We start from the raw sequence: 21,893 nt of genomic DNA, 5'->3' as shown, positions 1-21,893 counted from the left end.
CACACTAGAATAAACAAACCTTCTGTGATTCTATGCCTGCTGAGATTCCTATGGATGTGTAATGTGAAAGCAAACTTCAGCCTATTATGTAGACTTAAAGAGGTATTTCTCTTACCTGATCTTTATCAATTTTTTTACCAATTTTATTTTCATCAAATATAACCAGTATAAATTATAATGATGTGAATACATTTACCTAATTTTATTATCTATGATATTCAAAGATGAGCAGGAAATGGAAAATGCTTAAACTCTGTCCCACATTACTTCTTTGCACATCACTAGCAGTCAAGCACAAAGTTAAATGAGAAAAGAATTAAAAGCTTAAAGTTGAAAGAAACTGCATACACTGAAGCAACTTCTAGCTATGGTGGGGTTGCCCAGAACCCTCTGCTCCAAAGCCAGTAATCTCTTGGGGTTCTTTGTGAACTCTTCTCACCTATTGTATAAGGAAAAAGGGGGCCTAACTTAGGGCAAACTCCATAGGCAGTTCTGCTTTGACTGAGAAATTCTCTAGACACCTAAAGTGCTCATTCTCATAATCCAGGTAAGGACTGAGATATTAGTCATTTCATCACTTAAATCCTGTGAGGATTTAGACTTGGCAGGTTAAAGGTACCTATTAGTCAATCTGTTACAAGCACAGTTATCACATCCTGACTGCATTCAGTCCTTCACAAAATAAAGTTGTAGCCCTTCAACTTTTACAGGAAATGCCTGATATATTTACTTATAAAATCCAAGACCTGAGAACGTCAAATCAGGAGGTCAGGGTCAGTCTTTTCCTAGGAATCAAAGCATTCTGAAGAATACTTGTCATCTCTCAAAAGTCTTTGATTCTGGTGTTGAAGCAAGAACCCTTGGTCAAATAGCTTTATAGCATGATGCTTAAGGTTTTCTGCAGAGAAGATGTGATTTTGAACAATCTTTGGGTAGAGCAGGAAACCTGGTTCATCAGGTTACTTCTGGGTTACTGTTCAGGCTATGGCCCTTGTACTGTCCCTCAGAGGTACCTCCTTGAGCCCAGCTGTAAGGCAAATCTAGATCCGTGATGGAGGCTTCCCATCTGCTCCCTGAGAAAAGGCCCTATGCTGAGACACTAGAGAAACTGTCATAAATAGCTGCAGCCATTATTGGATGAAGCTTGAAGCCCCTTGATTCTTTTAACCACTTCCATGCCTTTTCTTATAACCTAGCTTCTACACAACAATTTTAATAAATTATTTGCCTGCAGTTTGTGAATTCCTCCTGAATTGTTTCACATTACAATTGGGAAATAAGGGGTGTTATCCAGTCATTAGAATATCTTGCAGTGAATTTTGAGAGAAACACAGAAAGCAGATAAATGTTATTTGGATTACAATATGTTGTAAAGCATATTACAAAATATATATGTTATTTGGATTAGAAACTTTGAGTATTGGCAATAGAACGTTTCTTTCTATAATTGCAATTTAGCTTTCTTGAGGAGCCTGTTTCATTTTCTCTGATGAGATAAAGGAGACTCTCCCCTTTGTTTTATGGAATTGTATCTGGGTCCTTTGATCCTAGCTAAATGCTTTGCTTTAAAGGTTCAGGATATTATTCTTAATATGCTTTTCACATTTTTTTTTCACAGGAGGTCAGATTGGAATCCAAATAGGAAGTCAGTTCTCTGGGGGTCTTCTACAGAACCAGAATGGTACATTTATTTATACTGTATATTCGTATTTATTTGCTACATCCATACTGAATAATTAAAATGCCGTAAAAAAGAAAACCTCCTTAGCATATTTCCAGTGGTTCCAGATGAAAAGAAATGTGAATTAATATCTCTCTCTCTCTAAGAAGAGCAGTTACTAAGTACACACGCATTACACAGTATGGTTATATTTGTATAATCATAGTTAACTAAGAAAATAGATGTTTTTGCAGAGGCTGTGTGCATATCTGCATGAACATGTACATATAAAACCAAAGTGATGTTTGATTCCTTTTAAAAAAAGGAAGTGAGACTACTTTGGCCTGCTGTGAAATCAGTGGCCGATGTTGGGAAACCAAGAAGGCAACCCATCCTCGCTGACTTTTACCATGTAATGATTTGTGTCTGTCCTGTGTGGCCATTTTGAAGAGTTTTCAGCCCCTTAACAGAAAAATATAAAACAGAGACAAGGGGATAATTAAGGTTTTTATTGCCTCCTTAGAAAGAGGAGGTGTAATGAAAAGGAAACTATGCTTTTGTAGCAGTAAGAAGCTAATTTAGTACAGCTTAGCCCTTTGTATTTTTCCATGTCTCTGAAGAATTCCAATATTCTAATGAAGCATAGTTTCATAAAGGGTCAAAGTTACCATGTAAAAAATGCAGATCATCACAGCTGAAGGCAATTCCTTATGACTTAAGTATCCTGAGTTCAAATTTTACTATCTACTTTTAACCTGTGTAAAATAAAACAGGCTTAACATTGTTTCTTTGGGTCTGGCATATTAACTTTCTAGTCCTTCCTGGGTCTATCCTACATGCAAATTTAGGTATTGTTATGCTAGTTTTTGATTTCTTTCTTATTTCTTTTCTAGCTTCTTTTGGAATTTCAGCTAGCTTCAACATCTTCCCATCACTGCTGACAAATGTAGCAATAACATGTAAGTAAAGGAAACTAAGTGTATTCAGTAAGTGTTCAGTTTTAGGGCGTATAGACAGAAGACTTTAATATAAATGGGGAAAGGCACTGATAAAGGAAGCCATGGGTAATTCAGAGGAGAAACACGGTGATTAGAAATAAACTGTTTTCTTAGCTGAAGTGAAGGTGACTAATTAGGCTCTAGCTGAGCATAACTGTAACCATTTGTAGGGTATATGAGTAATAGATATCAATGATGAATAAATACACAGCTCTATAGTAGTTAGATAGAAAACAACAAATGGAGCTAGGCAGGCAAAAAACATTCTGTGAGAAAATGAAGCTTTGGACAAGTTGATTTTCCCCATGTGGAGGCTGGGGATTTTAAGTCATTTTTAACAGCCAGTTCTTAATTCACAGCTGCTAATCCTGCTCACAATGGCCGTGTATGCAGCACATGGGGCAACTTCCACTTCAAGACCTTCGACGGGGACATATTCACCTTCCCTGGGCTCTGTAATTACGTTTTTGCCTCCCACTGCAACGCTCCCTATGAGGATTTCAACATCCAGATTAGGCGTGAAGTGGTGGCAAACACTCCGACAATCAACCGCATCACCCTGAAACTCGAAGGTGTCGTTGCCGAACTAACAAAAGATGCTGTCATGGTCGATGGCAACAGGTAAGTTCACTCGCAACACTCCTTAGGTATCCACAGGCTTTTTTTTCCCAATCTTGCCAAGTACTTTGGTGTGCCTGGAGGGGGGGGAAGGAAGCATTATGTGTTCATTATGTGTTCTTTAATAGATCTGACAATTTTACCAAAATAAATAATGAATAAAATGCTATTAATTCCTGTCACAGAAAATAAATCCTTCCCTTAAGGATTGCCTCAAAAATAAAATTTGCATGAAATGTTCTGAGAAGCTGGATCTGCATTTAGATCCATATATGATAATACTCGACCACTTTATTTTGTAATTGCTTTTCTTTCCCCAAAATACACCATTTTAGAATTCCTACAGATGGCAGATACGACAAGACTTTCCCTTCTTATCAAACATTTGGATCAGAAGCTAACTAGCATTCTTTCTGCCTTTTCCCAGAGTTCAACTGCCATATAGTCAATCTGGTATTACGATAGAGAAGAGCAGCATTTATGTGAAAGTTGGCAGCAAAATCGGTGTTGTGTTATTGTGGAATGAAAAGGACAGCATTCTGGTAAGAACTGCTCCTGGACCTGTTTGTCCCTTCAGAGAACAGAGCTAACCTTTGATTAGGCCTGGCTCTACCTGTTTAGGGGGTTGCTACTGCCTTCTTATCTCTCACTGTTGAGCAATTCTTTCTTAGTAAAGATAGGCTTGTATCCAGGTAGTTCTAAGGAAAATTACATGGATTTATACTTGTGGATGGTAGGCATCTGCTTAAAACAGGATAAAAAAATCGCTTTCATTGTATCATTAGCTATTGGTATTATTATAGGGCCTAATTACCCCTTCAAAGATATATTTTTAGCTGAATTTCCTATGCCTTCATTTTTTTCTGTGGATTTGCTTTTCTTCCTGAAGAATCAATAGAAAGTGGCTAAGAATAGTATAGCTAGTACAGTGAAATTTGAAGTCTGTGTCAATAGTATCAATAGCTTGGACTCTGCAATCAAATCTAAGTTGAGTCTTTATTCTATCTTTCGTGTTTAAAATAAAATTCCACAGATTTGACTAGAAATACTAAGAGACAGCAGGTACTACTGTTTTCTCTGGTTTTGAATATACTTTAGAATATTTATACTAACTTCTATCAACTAACTATTCATCATTTTAGCTGGAATTGAATGAGAAATATGCCAATCAGACTTGTGGACTTTGTGGTGACTTCAATGGCTTTCCCATATACAATGAGTTCATTTCAAACAGTAAGTGTTTTAAATTAAAAAAAAAAGGTTTACGTGATCTCCAACAAGCTGACATCATCAGCATTCCTCTTTCCCATCCTGTCAAATGGTTTACCCATAAGATATGATTCAATCTCTATTTAAAAATATATAGTAGAAAGATCAGATTATGTAAATTAATGCTCTGAGTGTAAATATAGTACTGGGGCTAACAACTGATTGCATATCTCTTGCTTGCCACGGTTGTAAACCATGCTGGTAAAAGTAATCCGGTAACTCCATAAAAATGAGCAGATTTGCATTTATAAGATAATTAAATATAGAAATATATTCAGTAAAACAAAAGGCAATTATATTTTCTAGACAGTACATTTCTAGTTTCATTTTTGTCTCACAATCAGTATATCCACATTTCCCTGTTGATTTGCATAATCTTTGTAAGATCTTATCTTTTTAACTATTCCCAGCTTGAACATTTTCTTAAACCTTGTCTTACAACAATCTCCATTGTCCAAATTCCAGTTTAGATCTTTTTTTTTCCTCTGCCCTGAATAGGCTCAATATAATCTGAAAAGGGTTTGTTATTTTTCTGGGAAAAACCTTACTGTGCATCTAGATGTAACAGGCAGAAAATTGTTTTCCAATGTTTCCTTTTTCCAGGGTGCTGTACAAAGTAAATTGAGGTAGTGATGTAGTGCTTCCTTTGGAAGGGGTGATGATCACATTTGAAGGCTTAAGGGAGCTAACTGTCTTGGCCAGCCTTGACCCCAATCCTTGAGAGAAAAAAAAATATAACAGGCAGTTGCTTTGAACAAAAACCTCTGATCTACATTATTAAACTTCTTTTCTACAGATATTAAGATGACAGCCTTGCAGTTTGGGAATCTGCAGAAAATGGACGGGCCAACAGAACACTGTGAAGACTCCACTTCTATCCCAACATATAACTGCTCTGATAATCTTGTAAGGATCTTTTGACTACCCTTTTATTTTTCTTTCAAATTTATCTGTTCCCTTCTACAACTTTATACGGGTCAATAGGAGAAGTCCTCAGGCAACAGCAACTTAAAGAGAGCTATAAGACTATGTTACAAAATAATTACAAAAAATAACAGTACCAACCCCCCCTCAACTTCTTTCTGTTTACTGAGACTTGTCTATTTTTTCCTCCAAAGGATGACATATGTGAGAAAACATTGACCAGCTCTGCATTTGCAGACTGTAATGACCTAGTTGATGTTAAAGACTACATTAAGATTTGCCAAGATGACTTGTGCCGCTCTGAAGAATCTAAAAACAGCTCATGCATCTGTGACACCTTTGCTGAGTACTCCCGGCAGTGTGCTCATGCTGGTGGGCAGCCCCTGGACTGGAGAACTTCTAAACTATGCCGTGAGTATCACTGGAGACAGCCTTACTTCATGCTCAGTAACTCACCAACAACAAGCTCTCAAATAACGCTGAGGGTGCAGGAGGAATTAAAGCCTGGTCAAGATTGAATCCTTTAGAAAATTCTGATGTATAAGTTCCAGCATGAAGACTTCAGCAAAAGAGCTAAGGATTTTAATGCAAACTGAATTAAACACTACCAAAACACTAACATGGATAGTCTAATGAGAGTCAAAGTGTAATTTAATGAACCAGTACAGTGAAGGAGGTAAATAAAGGAGAAACAAGAAAGAAGAATGAGGCACACATACTTACTTGCTTGCTCGTATTCCTGATTCTTTTCCTTATGATGGCTCTAGCATTCATTGTTCTTAATTAACTGATTGGATCTTCACAGGTGTATGTCTGACTAATCACCTCTTTATCTCCTCTTGCTTGATAGTGATGAATTTATATTGATTAAACATATACTTGATTATGGGGTAGGTGTTGATACTGTCACCAGCTCCAAAACAAAAGCCCATGAGGTGCTGTTTGTCCTTCTGATGGTATCTCAAAATGCAAATATACTAAAGCTTTAGGAATTTAAGTCTTACATTTCACTAGCAGTACAGGTGTTCACTGGGAAGGGAGCCTTCAATAAAAACAGACCTTGCTGGCTTTCTGAGGTTATTACCTTGCTGTCCACAGAAATCCAGTCATTGAGCCAGTTCAGCACCAGAGTCATGGAATGCACATCTCAACTGTAAAATAGGGATTGAGGTGGTAAAACTTGCAAATTTTGAGAACTATAGTCAATTGCAGTTTGGTGTGTTGTTTTGTTTTTTTTTTTTAATCTAGCTTTAAAACTTAAATGGATATAAATGTATAGACAACTAGAAATACTTTTGACTGAAAAAAATAAAACTCTCTTCCTTTAAATTTCAGCCAAGAATTGTCCTTACAACATGCAGTACCAGGAGTGCAACTCCCCCTGTACTGATACCTGCACCAATCCTGAACGATCTCTATTTTGTGAAGAACACTGTATTGATGGCTGTTTCTGTCCCCCAGGCAAGTCCTTAAGTACTCACATCTCTGATCTCAAAGAACAAGAGCTTACCTGTAGGTTCCATGGGATTTAAGCCTCATATAGTTGTATTTTTCACAGCTGCCAGTGACAAGCATTTGTCTGTGTGTCAGCTGAGAAAAGATGTCTGAATTATTGCCAATACATGTGCAATATGCAGAAAGCAGGATAAAAGAACAGCAAAGAGATCAAGACCAATCTTTCAACCAGCCACTTATGCTGGTTGAAAGTCCCTCTTTCAGACCAAGTGGAATTTAGGAATACAAAGGTTGAATCCTTCCCTCAGCAAACTGACAGTCCTGCTGTCCTGAGCATTGGTGTGTCCACTCACAACTGCAGGTCTCTTGCTAAGAAAATATTTAGGATTTGTAACAAATAAAATGGTGTGTAGGAAATGCCTCTTTAATTGATCAAGGTTTTGTCTTTTTTTCTTTTTTTTAATCTAGGGACTGTATTTGATGACATCAACAATTCTGGCTGCATTCCCCAGCAGGAGTGCTCCTGTATTTACAATGGCAAAACCTATGCTACAGGAGCTTCTTTTTCAGAACCATGCCAGACCTGGTAACCTTTGTTTCTTTTCTAACTCACTGTTTCCTCTCATATATTTAATGGGTTTAATAGTTTATTATGTGCAATCTCATCATTGGTAATTGATATGTGTATTTAACTGACTGCTGCATTTCCAAAGCACCCCTGAAGAATATTATTTGTTTTATTTAGCAACAGCCACAACTAGCTTTGCACTCTATCTCATGGTGATCAAAGCAAGGATTTACAATGTTTAGACTTCTCACCAGTCAATTAAAATGCTTCCTCTTTGTTTCTTTTGTTCAAACATTTGGAATTCTCTGAGGGGAATGAAGCTGCAGTCATTAATGTATTTGCAAATATTTATTTTCTCTGGAAAAAGCAAGGGATGACACAATACAAGCTCAATGTCTCAATTATTAACCCTGTACCTGTGCTCTACCACATCACCTTGGAAAATAGACATAGTCTGCTTCAGGAGCAGATGTGGAGTTACCTTTTCTTATTTGTTAGTTTATGATACATTTGTATTACAAAAAAAACCCCAAAACCACCCAGGAGATATTTTAACTTGACATTGTGCTTTATGTTACCTGAAAAAATCCACACAATTATTTATCCAAAACCTGTTTTGGAGAGTTCACCTGTCCGAAGAAGAAAATAATTAGATAGGCAAGGAGAATGGTTACCAGAGAAATTAATTTTAATACGTTGCATCGCAAGTTCACTGTGTTTTTGAAACTCTTAAACCTGTGCGTCAAACCATAGCTTGAAGGGAAAGCAATAGCAAAGCAGCTGCATCTAACAGCACTGTATGTTCCTCTTGTTCTGGATTCCACTGTTAGTGATTTCACCTAACTTTATTCTTCCAGTACCTGTAATGGAGGCCAGTGGAGCTGCCAAGACAAGTCCTGCCCAGGAACGTGCTCTGTAGTGGGAGGTTCCCACATTTCAACCTATGATAAGAAGCACTATGATCACCACGGAGACTGCACCTACGTCCTCTCTAAGGTGGGACTCAGAGGATGCTTCTAGGTCATAAAGCCTCATAGATTTATAGAAAGAAAATATGGTCTCTATCTACACTTATGAAGCTTAGCACTTCTGACATATAGACATTAAATTCCCTGTCACTTAGCCAGATGTTTGCTACGATGCCATTTCACTGATAATAATTAGATAATTATTAGGATGTCATGCAACTGTGTGTGGTGCTCACTGGAAAATTTCCAGTTCTGTGAGAGAGTAATTGCAGAGCACTGTCTTTTTAAGAATTTGCCTAGTGTGCAACCTTCAGTACATCTAATCCAGCTCTCTTACTGGGTTGCATAATTTTTGCCATGTTACTCTATTATATGGTATTTGGCCAAATGGTACAACTCTAAAAATTACAGTAACTGTTCTTAAAAATAAAGATTATAAAACAGCCTTTTTTTCATTTTCATGGAGTTTAAATACAGAAAAACACTTCAAGTTAATTGATGCATTTCACTTAGCTTTTAAATGTTTTTAAACATTTAAAAATAACTCAAAAGAAATAGAAAATTTGGAAATTATTGTAATTAAAATTTTTAATTACAGACATGTGTAGGTGAAATGTTTTGATGTTTTAGGGGCTTTTTCTGTTTGTTGTTTGCTTTCCTTTTTCCCCATCTGCACTATTCAGTAAATGGAAATCAAATGTATGTTACTGTTCACCTAAAACATATTTTATCAGAAATTTTTGTCTAGCATTGATAACAGCTACAGAAAAATGGGAGTTACAATAGAATTGAGTAAAACATTAGAAGTTGTCATGAATAAAACTACCAAATATGAATATGGATCTCCATCTTGACATCTGTATGGATACAATCAATAAAATCCAGATTCTACATTTCTTGTTCCTAATAATTCAAACAGGGAAAAATTGAATCTTCAGCCAAAGCAGCTCTGGGATTTGTTACAGTCTATATCTTGTCCAGAAAAAGAAATACTTTTTCAGAATTGAGAGAAAATTTTATAGGGAAAACTTTTTTGCAAATTTTATAGGGAAAACTTCCTGTAATTAGTCTTTAGTGAAAAAAGTTGACTTTTTTTTTTTTCAGGACTGTCAAGATGAAAAATTTACCATCCTGGCAGAACTACGCAAGTGTGGCCTGACTGACACTGAGACCTGCCTAAAGTCAGTGACCCTCAACATGAATAAAGGACAAACTGTAAGAATGCAAAATAAGCACAATAAAAATATGGGGAGAAAAGAAACTAGGGCTTAATCAGTCAGGCAGCTGCATTTCTTTGTCAGATTTTCAGCATATGTATGATGAGTAGATGATATTTTTAATCAAGTGAAAAGAAGTGGATTTTGTTACGAAAATCAGATCAGCCCTAAATTTGGCTTTGTGGAATTTCATTAAGAAATGTATTGTACTCACAAAGCAGAAAAAAGCTATTTTCTCTGCCAATTAGATGGGAAAAGACCATAAGCTTCAAGGTTAGTAATTATGATTACAAAAGTTAGTGATGTAATTAATCACGAAGATGCGTTCAAAGAAAATAACATGATGTAATCACCTAAAAAGCCAAGAAAGTCTCTTTAAAAGTAATTCTTTTCTGGCAGGGAAAATTAGTAAAGTGTACAAAGTAGAAATAAGGGGGAGGTGAAATCACAAAGATCTACCTTTTTATTGAATACTGGTTTAATTAATATCACTGGGGTCCTCCTCATTATTACTCTTTGGACTATAGTTATTTTTCACACATGGTTGGCATGCTGGAAGGCCAGCCTGGGCTACATCCCAAGCAGTGTGGCCAGCAGGGTGAGGAAGGGGATTCTTCCCCTCTACCTTGCTCTGGGAAGGCTCCCCTGGAGTGCTGCATCCAGCTCTGGGATCCCCGAGCATAAGGAGAACATGGACCTGTGGGAACAGGTCCAGAGGAGGCCACAGATGAGCACATGGGAACGCCTTTCCTATCAGGAAAGATTTGAGAGAGTTGGGGTTGTTCAGCCTGGAGAAGGGAAAGCTCTGGAGAGACTTTTAGTCCCTAAAATGAGAGCCTTTCTGTCCCCAAAATGGGCTTACAAGAAAGCTGGAGGGGGACTTTTACTAGGGCAGAAGGTCCTATGACAAGGAGGAATGGCTTCAAACTGAAAGAGAGGGCAGGTTTAGATCAGATATTGGGAAGAAATTCTTTACCATGAGGGTGGTGAAACACTGGGACTGGTTGCTGAGAGAATCTGTGGATGTGCCATCCCTGTAAGTGTTCCGGCCAGGTTGGATGGGGCTTTGAGCAACCTGGCCTAGTGGAAGGTGTCCCATGGCAGGAGGGTTGGAGCTGGATGACCTTTAATAGTCACTCCCAGGCTAAACCATTCTATAATTCACAGAGTTGCCTTTTGTTCCCCTTCCTTATCAGATCGTGGAGGTCAAACCTGATGGTGGTGTGTTTGTGAACTCCATCTACACTCAGCTGCCCATGTCAGCAGGTAGTTTTTTCCTCTAACAGTAAATTACACGATTTCTTTTGAAGTAAAGTGGGATGTTTGGCATCATGCTGGACAAACACAGGCAAGGGTTCAAACAGTAGCAAACAGAATTTACAGTCTTCTGATTTGATTACTCTCAGATTTACTTCCTTCTCACTGCACAAAAGTGAAGGCAGAAGACATCTCTTTACCTCTTTTACCTCTTTTTTTGTTCCTACCCCTCTGCTCACACTTGCTTAGAAATAAATTTTATTTTTGTTTCAATAACTAAGGATTCCACATGGTATCTCTGACCTCCAGATCTTTATTTCACTTCTGAATTTGCAAAAAAATGCAGTAGAAATTAAGAAAGAGCAGCATTGTGTTTTCAGCATTTGGCCTTGCTCAGAAAGTGACAGTTTTGTCTCTGATGTGTAGCTAATGTCACCATGTTCAGACCTTCCTCATTCTTCATGATCATGGACACAAGCTTTGGCGTCCAGGTTGAAGTGCAGTTCACACCCGTGATGCAAGTGTTTGTGCGTCTGGATGCTTCTTTCAAAAACCAGACTTGTGGTGAGTGAATGAAATAAAGGACTCCTTGATCAATGTCTTTTTTCGTAGTCAGAGCAGTATAAACTTTTCACTGCTTTTCAACAGGTCTCTGTGGAAATTTCAATAACATCCAAACTGACGACTTCAAGGTCATAAGTGGAATAATTGAAGGAACAGCATCAGCATTTGCTAATACATGGAAAACTCAGGCTTCATGCCCTAATATCCAGCAGAGTTTTGAGAATCCTTGTGCACTCAGCATTGATAATGGTGAGTGCTTCTTAAAACTTCTTCTGGGTTGTTTTTTTTTCTTTTTGCTCATCTCTAAGGAAAACACATCTGTTGGAAAGCAAAGATTAAAAAATAAAGACTTAAATATTTGATAAAAACCTACATCTGAAATCAGAAACAAATATTCAAAATGAATGCACTGAAGATAAGTAAGGATGTAAAAAAAGAGTGACAGAAGCATAAGTGAAGCAAATGGCAAGGACACTGAAAATAGAGTAGATGTTCAAGCTGACAGCTTGGTGTCAGAGAAGTGGATTCCTGGAGCATCCTTGGAAACCTTTAATTCATCTCCTTCAGCAAGTCCTCGTCTTTGGTTTTAGGAACCATGAGCCACAAGCTGAGTGAAAAGAGAAAAAAAAAGATAGGAGAAGAAGAGATTTAATGGAATGTCAGAACTGTCTGCACAGGCCAGGGCAAGCATGGGTTTATGACTAATGAAGTACAAAGAGTAATGTGCATTTTTATTGTTTCTTCATTTCACAGAAAAATACGCTCAGCATTGGTGTGGACTGCTCACTGACAGCACAGGACCTTTTGCTGCTTGTCACTATGCAGTGAATCCCGCTGTTTACCACACGGTACTTCGCCCTACTGCTTTTCCCTTTGGAAACAATGGAAATAGGGGCTGTTCCAGACGTGTCTTAGGCAATGCCTGTATCCCCATTGCTGTGCTGCAGTTTCTCCTTCTTTCAACATGTGTTTGTCTTTGTGTTGTAACATTACTTTATTCCAGTTGTCAGTCTTGGCTTCAAGATCCTGACTTGTTTGCTGATGAAAAGGCGGCTATTTACTCCCAGATGGTTTTACACATAAGCCAGATAGTATATTCAAAGGCATGTCAAATCCTTGTTTGAATATCAGTCAATTTTTACCTTATCAGCCTGGCGTCTCATTAATAACTGCTTGGAACAGAAAGCACATTACCTAATTACCATCACTCTGCTCACAAAGTGTTGCAAACCACTCTTCTCACTAGGAGTTACCCAGGTGTTGACACTGGTGAAATGGGATGTCTGGACTGCCTGTTGTGAATAGAGCTTTGGATGCTATTGTGCAGCATATCCACCAAAAAGTTTCCGAGGATCAAGAAGCTGCAAAATGTATAACAGAATTTAAGACCACTATTTCCTAATTATAACTGCAGTAATTGACTCAATTTTCATTACGTGCATTTTCTCCCGCCAGGAACCTTAGACAAAGACTGGAAAGTGGTAAAGCTGTGTTACTGTTGTCTATGAGTAAGCATATCTGAAGAAAGATTAAGAAATAAGACTTGAAAGATAAAGTTCACTGGTTTTTTAAAGACTGACAATATTTCCAGCGCTGAGACCTTATTTTTCTCTCCATTCTTAGAACTGCATGTTTGACACATGTAACTGTGAAAATAGCGAGGACTGCCTGTGTGCAGCTCTGTCTGCCTATGTGAGAGCTTGTGCTGCAAAAGGAATCCAGCTGCAGGGATGGAGGACTGATGTCTGCAGTAAGTACTCTCCTCATTTCCTAAGAACACACATCAATAAAAATTGCTGATCAGAGATTATTTTCTACTCATTTCTAGACAAATCAATAAATGATGAGGAAGGGATTTTGTTAAGTGCACTCCTGGAAGTAATTCTCTGCTGTCCCCTTAGAATCAATCCATTGCTGGCAAGAGTGATTATGAATAGAAGGGAGATGTGGTTTGATTATGAAAGGGACTGTTTTTATGGAAGTGCCTCCACCTGTTTCTGTGCAACTTAGAGTTTCACTACACTTTACAAGTATCACAAGTTGTTGCAGAGATAATGTGTTGTATTAGAATAACCGTACTAGTAATACTGACCAGAACACTTGCAGATTCATGTCTTTGAAGATGCATGCTGGGTTCTTGTCTCATTCCTCAAGAGGTTTAGGCACCTTGGCATTGAATGGCAGCAGCAAATGGAGGTTTCCTTCTGAACTTCCATTTGAAAAAATCTTTTCTTCTTTGCACGCATTATTTACTCCACACATACAATAGCTTTTCAGATCAAACTCTGAAATTATTCAGAAATGCATTTACATGAACTATGCAACATAAGCAGAGGTATATTGTTTACATGTTTTTTCTACTGCCTATGATTTTTCTTTTTTCACATGAGAATATACCATCTGCAACTAACAATCTATTTTATTTTCCTCTCTCAAGCAAAATACACCACCTCATGTCCCAAATCCCTGAGCTACAGCTATACCATCTCTTCCTGTCAACCCACCTGCCGCTCTCTGAGTGAGCCTGATGTCACATGCAACATTAAGTTTGTCCCAGTTGATGGCTGCACCTGTGTAAATGAAACCTACATGGATGAGAGTGGCAAATGTGTGCCTGCTAATGAGTGCCCCTGCTACTACAAAGGATCTCCTATACCATTTGGAGAAGTGGTCCATGAAAATGGGCGTGTATGGTAAGTAATCTTTTGTAAAACATTCAAATAACATGTATTTTCTCATTAAAGTCTAGAATGTGTAAGATGGTTTCACCCTGAATTTCAAAAGAATGCTCTCTCTTCAATTTCTTCAAGTTTTTTTAACTTTATTTTCCAATTTACAAATGGTATATATTCCCCTGAGTTGCAGGATGAGGACAGAGGGCAGAATGGAGTCCTACAATGAAAAGTGAAATGGTTAATGACCATTTAAATACACACAGTTCTATGGGCCCAGATGGGGTCCACCCAAGGGCGCTGAAGGAGCTGGTGGAAGTGTTCACAGAGGCACTTTCAATCATTTGTCAGCAGTCTGGTTAACCTTGGAGGTCCTGGTTGACTGGAGGTCAGCAAATGTGATGCCCATTTACAGGGTGGGCCAGAAGAAGGATCTGGTGAACTACAGCCCTGTCAGCCTGACCTTGGTGCCAGGGAAGGACACAGAGCAGATTGTCTTGGGTGGCACACACCGGGCAAACAGGGGATCGGGCCCAGCCAGCATGGGTTTGGGAAAGGCAGCTGCTACTTAACCTACCTAATCTTCTTATATGACAAGGTGACCTGCTTAGTGGATGAGGAAAGGCTGTGAGTATTGTCTGCCTGGACTTTTGTAAAGCTTTTGACATTAGGGAAGTGATTGTCCCCCTGTATTTGGTCCTGGTGAGCTGTACCTCGAATCCTGTGTTCAGTTTTGAGTCTCTCACAGCAAGAAAGGCATTTTGATGCTGGACTATGTTTAGAGAAGGACAGCAGAGCTGGTGTGGAGCACAGATATTATGAAGAACAGCTGAAGGACCTGAGGTTGTTTAACCTGGAGAAAAGGAGGCTCAGCGAAGACACTCACACTCTCTAAAACTGCCTAAAAGGAGGTTGTGGTGAGGTGTGGGTCAGCCTCTTCTCCCAAGTACCAAGTGACAGGATGGAAGGAAATGGCCTCAAGTTGCACCGGGGGTTGTTTTGATTGGATGTTAAGAAAAATTTTGTACTGAAATGGTTGTCAAGCACTGGAACATGTTGCCCAGGGAAGTGGTTGAGTCACTATCCCTGCAATTATTTAAAAGCCATGGAGATATGGCACTTAGGGACATGGTTTAGTGGTGGACTTGGCAGTGCTGGGTTAATGGTTGGACTTGAGGATCTCAAGGGTCTTTTCCATCCTAAAGGTTTCTATGATTCTGTAATATTTCTAGATTGATGGGGCAATTGTACTTTGGTGCATTTTTTATTTAATTCCATAATCTTTCAAGTATAAAATTACAACAACAGCAACAAGAGGAGATCTTATGAGAATGTAAGTAACGAGCAATGACATATATGCATTACAACCTATGAATTTTCCTGCTAAGCAACAACGGATATCATATGAAAGCAGCATGTGTAGTGGTATTGAGAGAAATTCTTTCCCAAGACTGCAAAACAGGTTTGTAGAATTCCTTTGAAAATTCTGAAACTTGACAAGGGATAAGTAGCTCTCACTCTCAATATTTGGTTTGAGAGGAGATAATAAAATAGATTGTTTTCCCCTCTCTCACAGCACTTGTGTCCAGGGAAGATTGAATTGCATTGGAGCAACAAATCCAACTTCAGGTAAAAATAATCTTCCACTTATTTTTTTCTCTTTACCAGGTCTTGCACAGAATAGTTCATAGAATTGATTCTTCTTAATGGATTTTTAATAGAATAATTTCTCACTTAGTTATAGTGCTACAGTTGTCATAAAAGCAGGAGTGAAGTAGATTACTCATAAAACCTCTTTTTACAGAAAGACTTTTTGTTCTGATATATTTTGTGGGGTTTTTTTGGGGGAGGAATCCAGTACTCTGTAGTGAATCTCATCAGCAGGTTGAATAGGGACAACAATCTCAGCTAACTGAAATAGGGAATTTCCAAAGAACTTATAGATGGTTTAAATGGCTACAGCTGTGAAATAAACCCTGTGCCACTTCTTCCCTCCCTCTAGTCTGTGAATCTCCCCTGGTCTACTTTGACTGTAAAAACAACACAGCAGGAACAACTGGAGCAGAATGTCAAAAAAGTTGCCAGACTCTGGATATGCAGTGTGTAAGTATGTCATGGCCCAATTAAATGGTGCTTCCAGGTTTGTCTATGCTCTTGCTGCTGAAGTAATTATCTATTGGATCTACTCCAGACCTACAACACAGATACATTATTCTTGTAGCAGAAGCCCTGAAATGATGTTATGAAGCATTAACAATGAAACCCTTGGATCAAAATATAATAAGTAATATCCAAATTAATTCTTAAGATTAGTGTCTACCTTTCTTCAGCTACTACAGGTAACAGTAACTAGTAGTGAAAAATCTAGAGTTCTACTGCTTATTTGCCTTCTGTAGGAAAGGCTAAAAATTGGCTAGGAGAAATGATTGTTTCTCATACCATGCTGCATCTAATCATGTTACTCAAGTTCTTAGTAGCCACATGCCATTTCATGAGTAAGTACCACATGAGATAAATAAATTTCAATATAACTCAGCCAAACTGAAAAAAATATTACTTGTCTTTCTTTTAAAAGTCCGTTCAGTCACAAATCATCCATTACAAAGTGCAAGAGCCAATGTGTTTTAAATTTCACAGGTTCCAACAGAACAATCAGGATTGGTATACATAAAAAAATTTTTCTTTGACAGATTTATATTTTATTAAATCTATGGCTAATAACCTTTTTGTTCCGTTACCCTTTAATTACTTTATAGTTCTCTCCTATTTAAGTTGGGCAGCAATAAGACCATATAAGGCACCTTTAATGAGAATTTAATCTTCCTTTTTCTAATGTGATCATTTCACTCTAAAATTATGTTTTTATTTTCTCTTTTCCAGTATAGCTCACAATGTACATCTGGCTGCATATGCCCAGATGGGCTTGTGTTAGATGGGAATGGTGGTTGTATTCCTGAAGAGGAATGTCCATGTATTCACAATGAAGCCATGTATCAGCCTGGGCAAAAGATCAACTTCGACTGTAACACCTGGTAAGTATATCTGCAGAAGTAGCATTCCTGGTTCCATCATTTGCTTTTCTAAACACCTTTTATAGTAAAAGAACAGGGAAAAATTTGGATTCCAAATCTAATCAGTTGATGGATTTTAGATCTTTTAGTTTTGGGTTACACAGTTTGAGAAGGTTGCCTTCTGATATCTGTCAGATGGCCAAAGCACAGAATGGGAGGAAACCTTTAGGACTACAGGGTTCATTAAGTATCTAGTTTTGCAGTTAAGGTATTCAGGTAGCAGAACAGAATTTTCTTTAATTCTTTACATGAAAAATGTAAAGGACTATTTTATTTCCAGAAAAAATATAGCATTTGGCAGGGATGGATTGCCAAACAAATATTGATTGTTCAGATATGTCTACACAAAAGAGTAAGTTGTTTTATTATTAAAATATTTAATTCTTTTTTTTTCCTAGTGTATGCAAGAATAGGAAGTGGGAATGTACCAAAGATCAATGTCTGGGCACTTGTGCTGTTTATGGAGATGGTCATTATAACACCTTTGATGACAAAAGATTCAGCTTCAATGGAAACTGTGAATACACACTAGTCCAGGTACTGATAGCTAGCAGTAGCAAATGAGGGGTAATCTTGATCCTATCTGTAAAAATAATATCTTTTTAAATGTTATTCTCTACCCAGGACCACTGTGGGAAAAGTGGCACAGTCAACGGGACCTTCAGGGTTGCCACTGAAAATGTTCCCTGTGGCAACACTGGGACAACTTGCTCAAAGTCTATCAAAGTTTTCTTAGAGGTAAGAAGGTTTTACACATAGAGCAGTTTTCCTTTGTACCTGCTAAGGCTTAGGAGAAGCCTAGATTTCTATTGCTTCTAAGAATTTGGAAAATATTTTAAAAAGCAATTCAACTATTAAATTAGGTTTACATCAGATTCAAGTGAAATATTTGGTAGATCTTCCTACCTTTCTATGTTTTTGACTTCCCACCCTATTTTACATCATCCTTGGGAAAAGTAAAGGTCTAAAGGCAGAAATTTAGCCTATTTGAGTCAGAAGATTATTGTATGCAATGTAGTTTCTCCTTGACAGTCAAAAGACACTTTTTTAACCTACGCCATTTAAATATCTGTTACCACACTTCCAGGAACCTGAGATTTGAATTAGATTGCTTTGATTCATTGCATTTCGATTATTTGTTTTCATGATATAAACTATTTATTCATAGCACTCTTAAAAGCAGGAAAAAACATGTTTGAGAGCACAGCTGCAGCTACTGACTCATTTCTCCTTACCTTTTCCTCCTGTTTCAGAGCTATGAGCTGATCCTTGGTGAAGAGCGTGTCAGTGTCGTAAAGAGAGGACAGAATGACGAGGTGCCATACACAGTCCGCTCTATGGGGATGTACCTGGTAATTGAGACCAAAAGTGGGCTGATCCTCATGTGGGACAAGAAAACCAGCATCTTCATCAAGCTCAGCCCTCGATTCAAGGTGTGGAACTAGCAGTTCAATGGCAATTTACTGTCCAGCTTTGTCTGGGTGTGAATCTTGTTGAGACCCTGCCAAGATCCCAAGTAGTGATGGTCTCTAGCATTCCTGCCATTCATCCCACATTGCTTTCCATTCCTCTGGTACCTCAGGATGCCATGTCATCATCCTGCTGCCATTCTGAGCTTGGAAGGTAGCTTCCAGTGCCTATTTGGCCTGATAGAACTTGAGTTGGCAAAACACTATTTTGGACTTGACTTTGTTGAAATTACAAACTGAACATTGTTACAGGTTATCAGACTTATTAAAATTACATACCTACCTGTGTGTAAATCAATTGAATAGGCTTGATCTTGAAAATAATCCATTGTTTCCAGTTCTCATTGACACACAAATTATCACACTTCAAGAACAAAGAAGTGTATAATGAGTGAAAGCCTCTTTTATGCCACCAAATATTTGTCAAGCATACAACTACACAGATGATAAGGAAAATTAATTCCAATTTTCATACTCCTCTTAGCTTATGATATATAAGCACTAAAAACTGTAGTAAATACAGAATTTTCTATCTTACCGCATTAGGTATTTAAATTGGGTATTTAAATGAAGCATAATTTAGAACCAACTTCTTTCAGTACTTTAGGTTCTTTCCCTGCATCACTCACCAGCATTTTTAAAAAATAGTAGTAATATGGAAAGTATGCACCTTAGTTTCATAGAAAAAGCATGTATTGTAGCCTCTCACAGTTGTACAAATCCATACATTCGGAATGAGTGATATTTCTGGATGCACAAGGAAAATGTAATTTCTTTATATACCAGTGAGCAGACTTAATGGTAAAGACTCAATTAATAGATTAGGTGGCTGAACTGTTAGTACTCAATAGTTAGAAGGTTGTTTTTATATGTATAGCTATTCTACAAAACAAGGCTTAAATAAAAAGCTTAATCAGCTATGAGTCCTCACTTCCTTATTAAAAATATACCTCAAAGACAGAAGGTTATGACAACAAAGATGGTTTTATTGTTCATATTTAAAAGAAAAAAGTTAAGAACAGTATCCTTCTAGCTGTAGTGGTCATATTCTGTTCCTCTATTCCAGAGTATGAAGATGTTTAGGACTGATAGAATGGAATGCCACTATTCTAAGAGATGGATTTCAAGTATTCTTTCAGTCTCAGATTTTGTTTCAAGTTTTCTCACATCCATGATTCTTTTATTTATGTCTTTTGCAGGGCCAGGTCTGTGGTCTCTGTGGAAATTATGATGGCAACAGCGTCAATGACTTTACTACGAGGAGTCAATCTGTAGTAGAGAATGTCCTAGAGTTTGGAAACAGCTGGAAAGTATCCTCTACGTGCCCTGATGCTGCCAGTGTCAAGGACCCATGTTCTACCAACCCTTATCGGAAGTCCTGGTCAGAGAAGCAGTGTAGCATCATCAACAGCAATGTCTTTGCTGCCTGTCACTCTCAGGTATTACCAGGGCAGATGTTTACTGTGGGAAAACTAAGCCTGTGGGTTGTTGAAGGTACTATTCTCGTAGGTTTTAACATGCATGCCTTGTTTATTAATATGTTTCACTTCAAATTGTGCCGGGAAAACTCCAGTCTGAATCGCCCTCAATGGGAGAGATTTATAATTCCTACTTCTAAGAAATAAAAAGACATTTAAAAAGAAAAATAACAACAAAATAATAATAATTTCATAATTACTATGAATTTCCTTGCAGCCTGACTTGAGTAAAAATTCTCATATACCAGGTAGAGAAGGCAAGCTCAATGAAATAATAACACAGAAATGAAGTATCAGCATAGCCTTTACCTGACACTAAGTACATAACAAATGTTGTCAGGTAACTGTGCAGTTGCCTAATATTTTTTTTGAAAATTAATCTAATCTTACACCAGGATACAAGTCTAGGTTTCTAAAAATCTGGCAATACATGACTTGGATGTATCATTTGGCATCACCTCAGGTGTCTTACAGTGTTTAACAAAAGAAAAAGAAATTACCAATGTAGGTCTTTCCTCTGGGATATACAATTGTAAGAAAACTACTCGAGCAAAGGTAAGAAATCTTAGAAGGCAGGATGCATAATATTATATTTCTGTTTAATAACAGGTTGAACCAGCAAAATATTACCAAGCATGTGTGACAGATGCTTGTGCCTGTGACACTGGAGGAGACTGTGATTGCTTTTGTACAGCAGTAGCTGCCTATGCTCAAGCATGCAGTGAAGTTGGTGTATGCGTAGCCTGGAGAAGCCCAACAATTTGTCGTAAGTTTTATGTCATAAACCTTTCTCAAAGTGCAGCTAAGTGTACAGTATCTTACATATGTGCATTAATATCTATCTCACTGTGTCAATTTTTCATGCTTAAGCTATTTGATCTTTTTTTTTCTTTCCCTGAATATGTTCAACTTTCTGTTTCTCCTCAGCACTGTTCTGTGATTACTACAATCAGCAAGGAGAATGTGAATGGCACTATAAGCCTTGCGGTGCTTCCTGTATGAAAACCTGTAAGAACCCAAGTGGAAAATGTCTCAATGACCTGCCAGGTTTAGAAGGTAAAAATAGCTGCAAGTACCTCCTAGTGGGTACATATTGCTATATTTTAAACTGTCTTTGATGAAGTATATTTCCTCCATCAACTGCATTTGCACAATTGAATTTTCTCCAGTATCATTATATCCACATGAATGGAAGCAGATTATGGAAACTGGAGTAAGAAGATCTCTAGGACTAAGTTCTTATGGATGGGTTCTGCTGATGCTAGTAACTCTGCATTTCTTCCTAGAGCTATTCCAAAACATAAAGTAGAAACATGATGACAATTAAAAACAAGACCTGCAAATGCAGTTGGTGCAAATAAAACCTTTGCTGACTGTATCTCATTCTTACCTTTTCCACCTTCAGGCTGCTACCCTAACTGCCCACCAGACAAGCCATATTTTCATGAGGATCAAATGAAGTGTGTTAGTCTCTGTGACTGTTATGATGATGAAGATGGAAAGATATATCAGCGAGATGAATGTAGTATATGGTAAGACTTAACATACCAACCTCATCTTATACAAGGAAAAATGATCAAAACTCAAGGGAGAAGTTGTATGTTCATGTTACATGCAAGATCAGTTTGTACTACCTGTGATGAAATAATGTCTTACGATCTAATGCCAGTTTTCCTACTACATTAATAAGAAGGTTTTACATGAT

The 21,893-nt window shown here is 37.8% G+C and overlaps 1 protein-coding gene across 1 annotated transcript in view; it reads left to right on the top strand.

Moving 5' to 3' along the window:
* The window catches only part of LOC129121834 (uncharacterized), a 65,111-nt gene that overhangs the window by 26,252 nt on the left and 16,966 nt on the right, over positions 1–21,893 (top strand). Inside the window, exons 5-31 of the mRNA XM_077180547.1 lie at positions 1,619–1,681; positions 2,554–2,619; positions 3,018–3,279; positions 3,704–3,818; positions 4,419–4,509; positions 5,342–5,451; positions 5,664–5,880; positions 6,805–6,930; positions 7,393–7,510; positions 8,350–8,488; positions 9,565–9,675; positions 10,874–10,943; positions 11,361–11,498; positions 11,583–11,747; positions 12,252–12,346; positions 13,122–13,248; positions 13,936–14,191; positions 15,747–15,799; positions 16,173–16,273; positions 17,051–17,202; positions 17,640–17,778; positions 17,866–17,979; positions 18,495–18,674; positions 19,910–20,149; positions 20,798–20,954; positions 21,116–21,244; positions 21,594–21,720. Of these exons, the coding sequence (XP_077036662.1) occupies positions 1,619–1,681; positions 2,554–2,619; positions 3,018–3,279; positions 3,704–3,818; positions 4,419–4,509; positions 5,342–5,451; positions 5,664–5,880; positions 6,805–6,930; positions 7,393–7,510; positions 8,350–8,488; positions 9,565–9,675; positions 10,874–10,943; positions 11,361–11,498; positions 11,583–11,747; positions 12,252–12,346; positions 13,122–13,248; positions 13,936–14,191; positions 15,747–15,799; positions 16,173–16,273; positions 17,051–17,202; positions 17,640–17,778; positions 17,866–17,979; positions 18,495–18,674; positions 19,910–20,149; positions 20,798–20,954; positions 21,116–21,244; positions 21,594–21,720 (3,661 nt within the window). The remainder of the gene's footprint in view (positions 1–1,618; positions 1,682–2,553; positions 2,620–3,017; positions 3,280–3,703; positions 3,819–4,418; positions 4,510–5,341; positions 5,452–5,663; positions 5,881–6,804; positions 6,931–7,392; positions 7,511–8,349; positions 8,489–9,564; positions 9,676–10,873; positions 10,944–11,360; positions 11,499–11,582; positions 11,748–12,251; positions 12,347–13,121; positions 13,249–13,935; positions 14,192–15,746; positions 15,800–16,172; positions 16,274–17,050; positions 17,203–17,639; positions 17,779–17,865; positions 17,980–18,494; positions 18,675–19,909; positions 20,150–20,797; positions 20,955–21,115; positions 21,245–21,593; positions 21,721–21,893) is intronic.

The sequence above is a fragment of the Agelaius phoeniceus genome, chromosome 6, assembly GCF_051311805.1.
Source record: "Agelaius phoeniceus isolate bAgePho1 chromosome 6, bAgePho1.hap1, whole genome shotgun sequence".
Lineage (NCBI taxonomy): Eukaryota > Metazoa > Chordata > Aves > Passeriformes > Icteridae > Agelaius > Agelaius phoeniceus.
The sequence above is the reverse complement of the archived record's forward strand: the minus strand, read 5'-3'. Positions and strand labels throughout refer to the sequence as shown.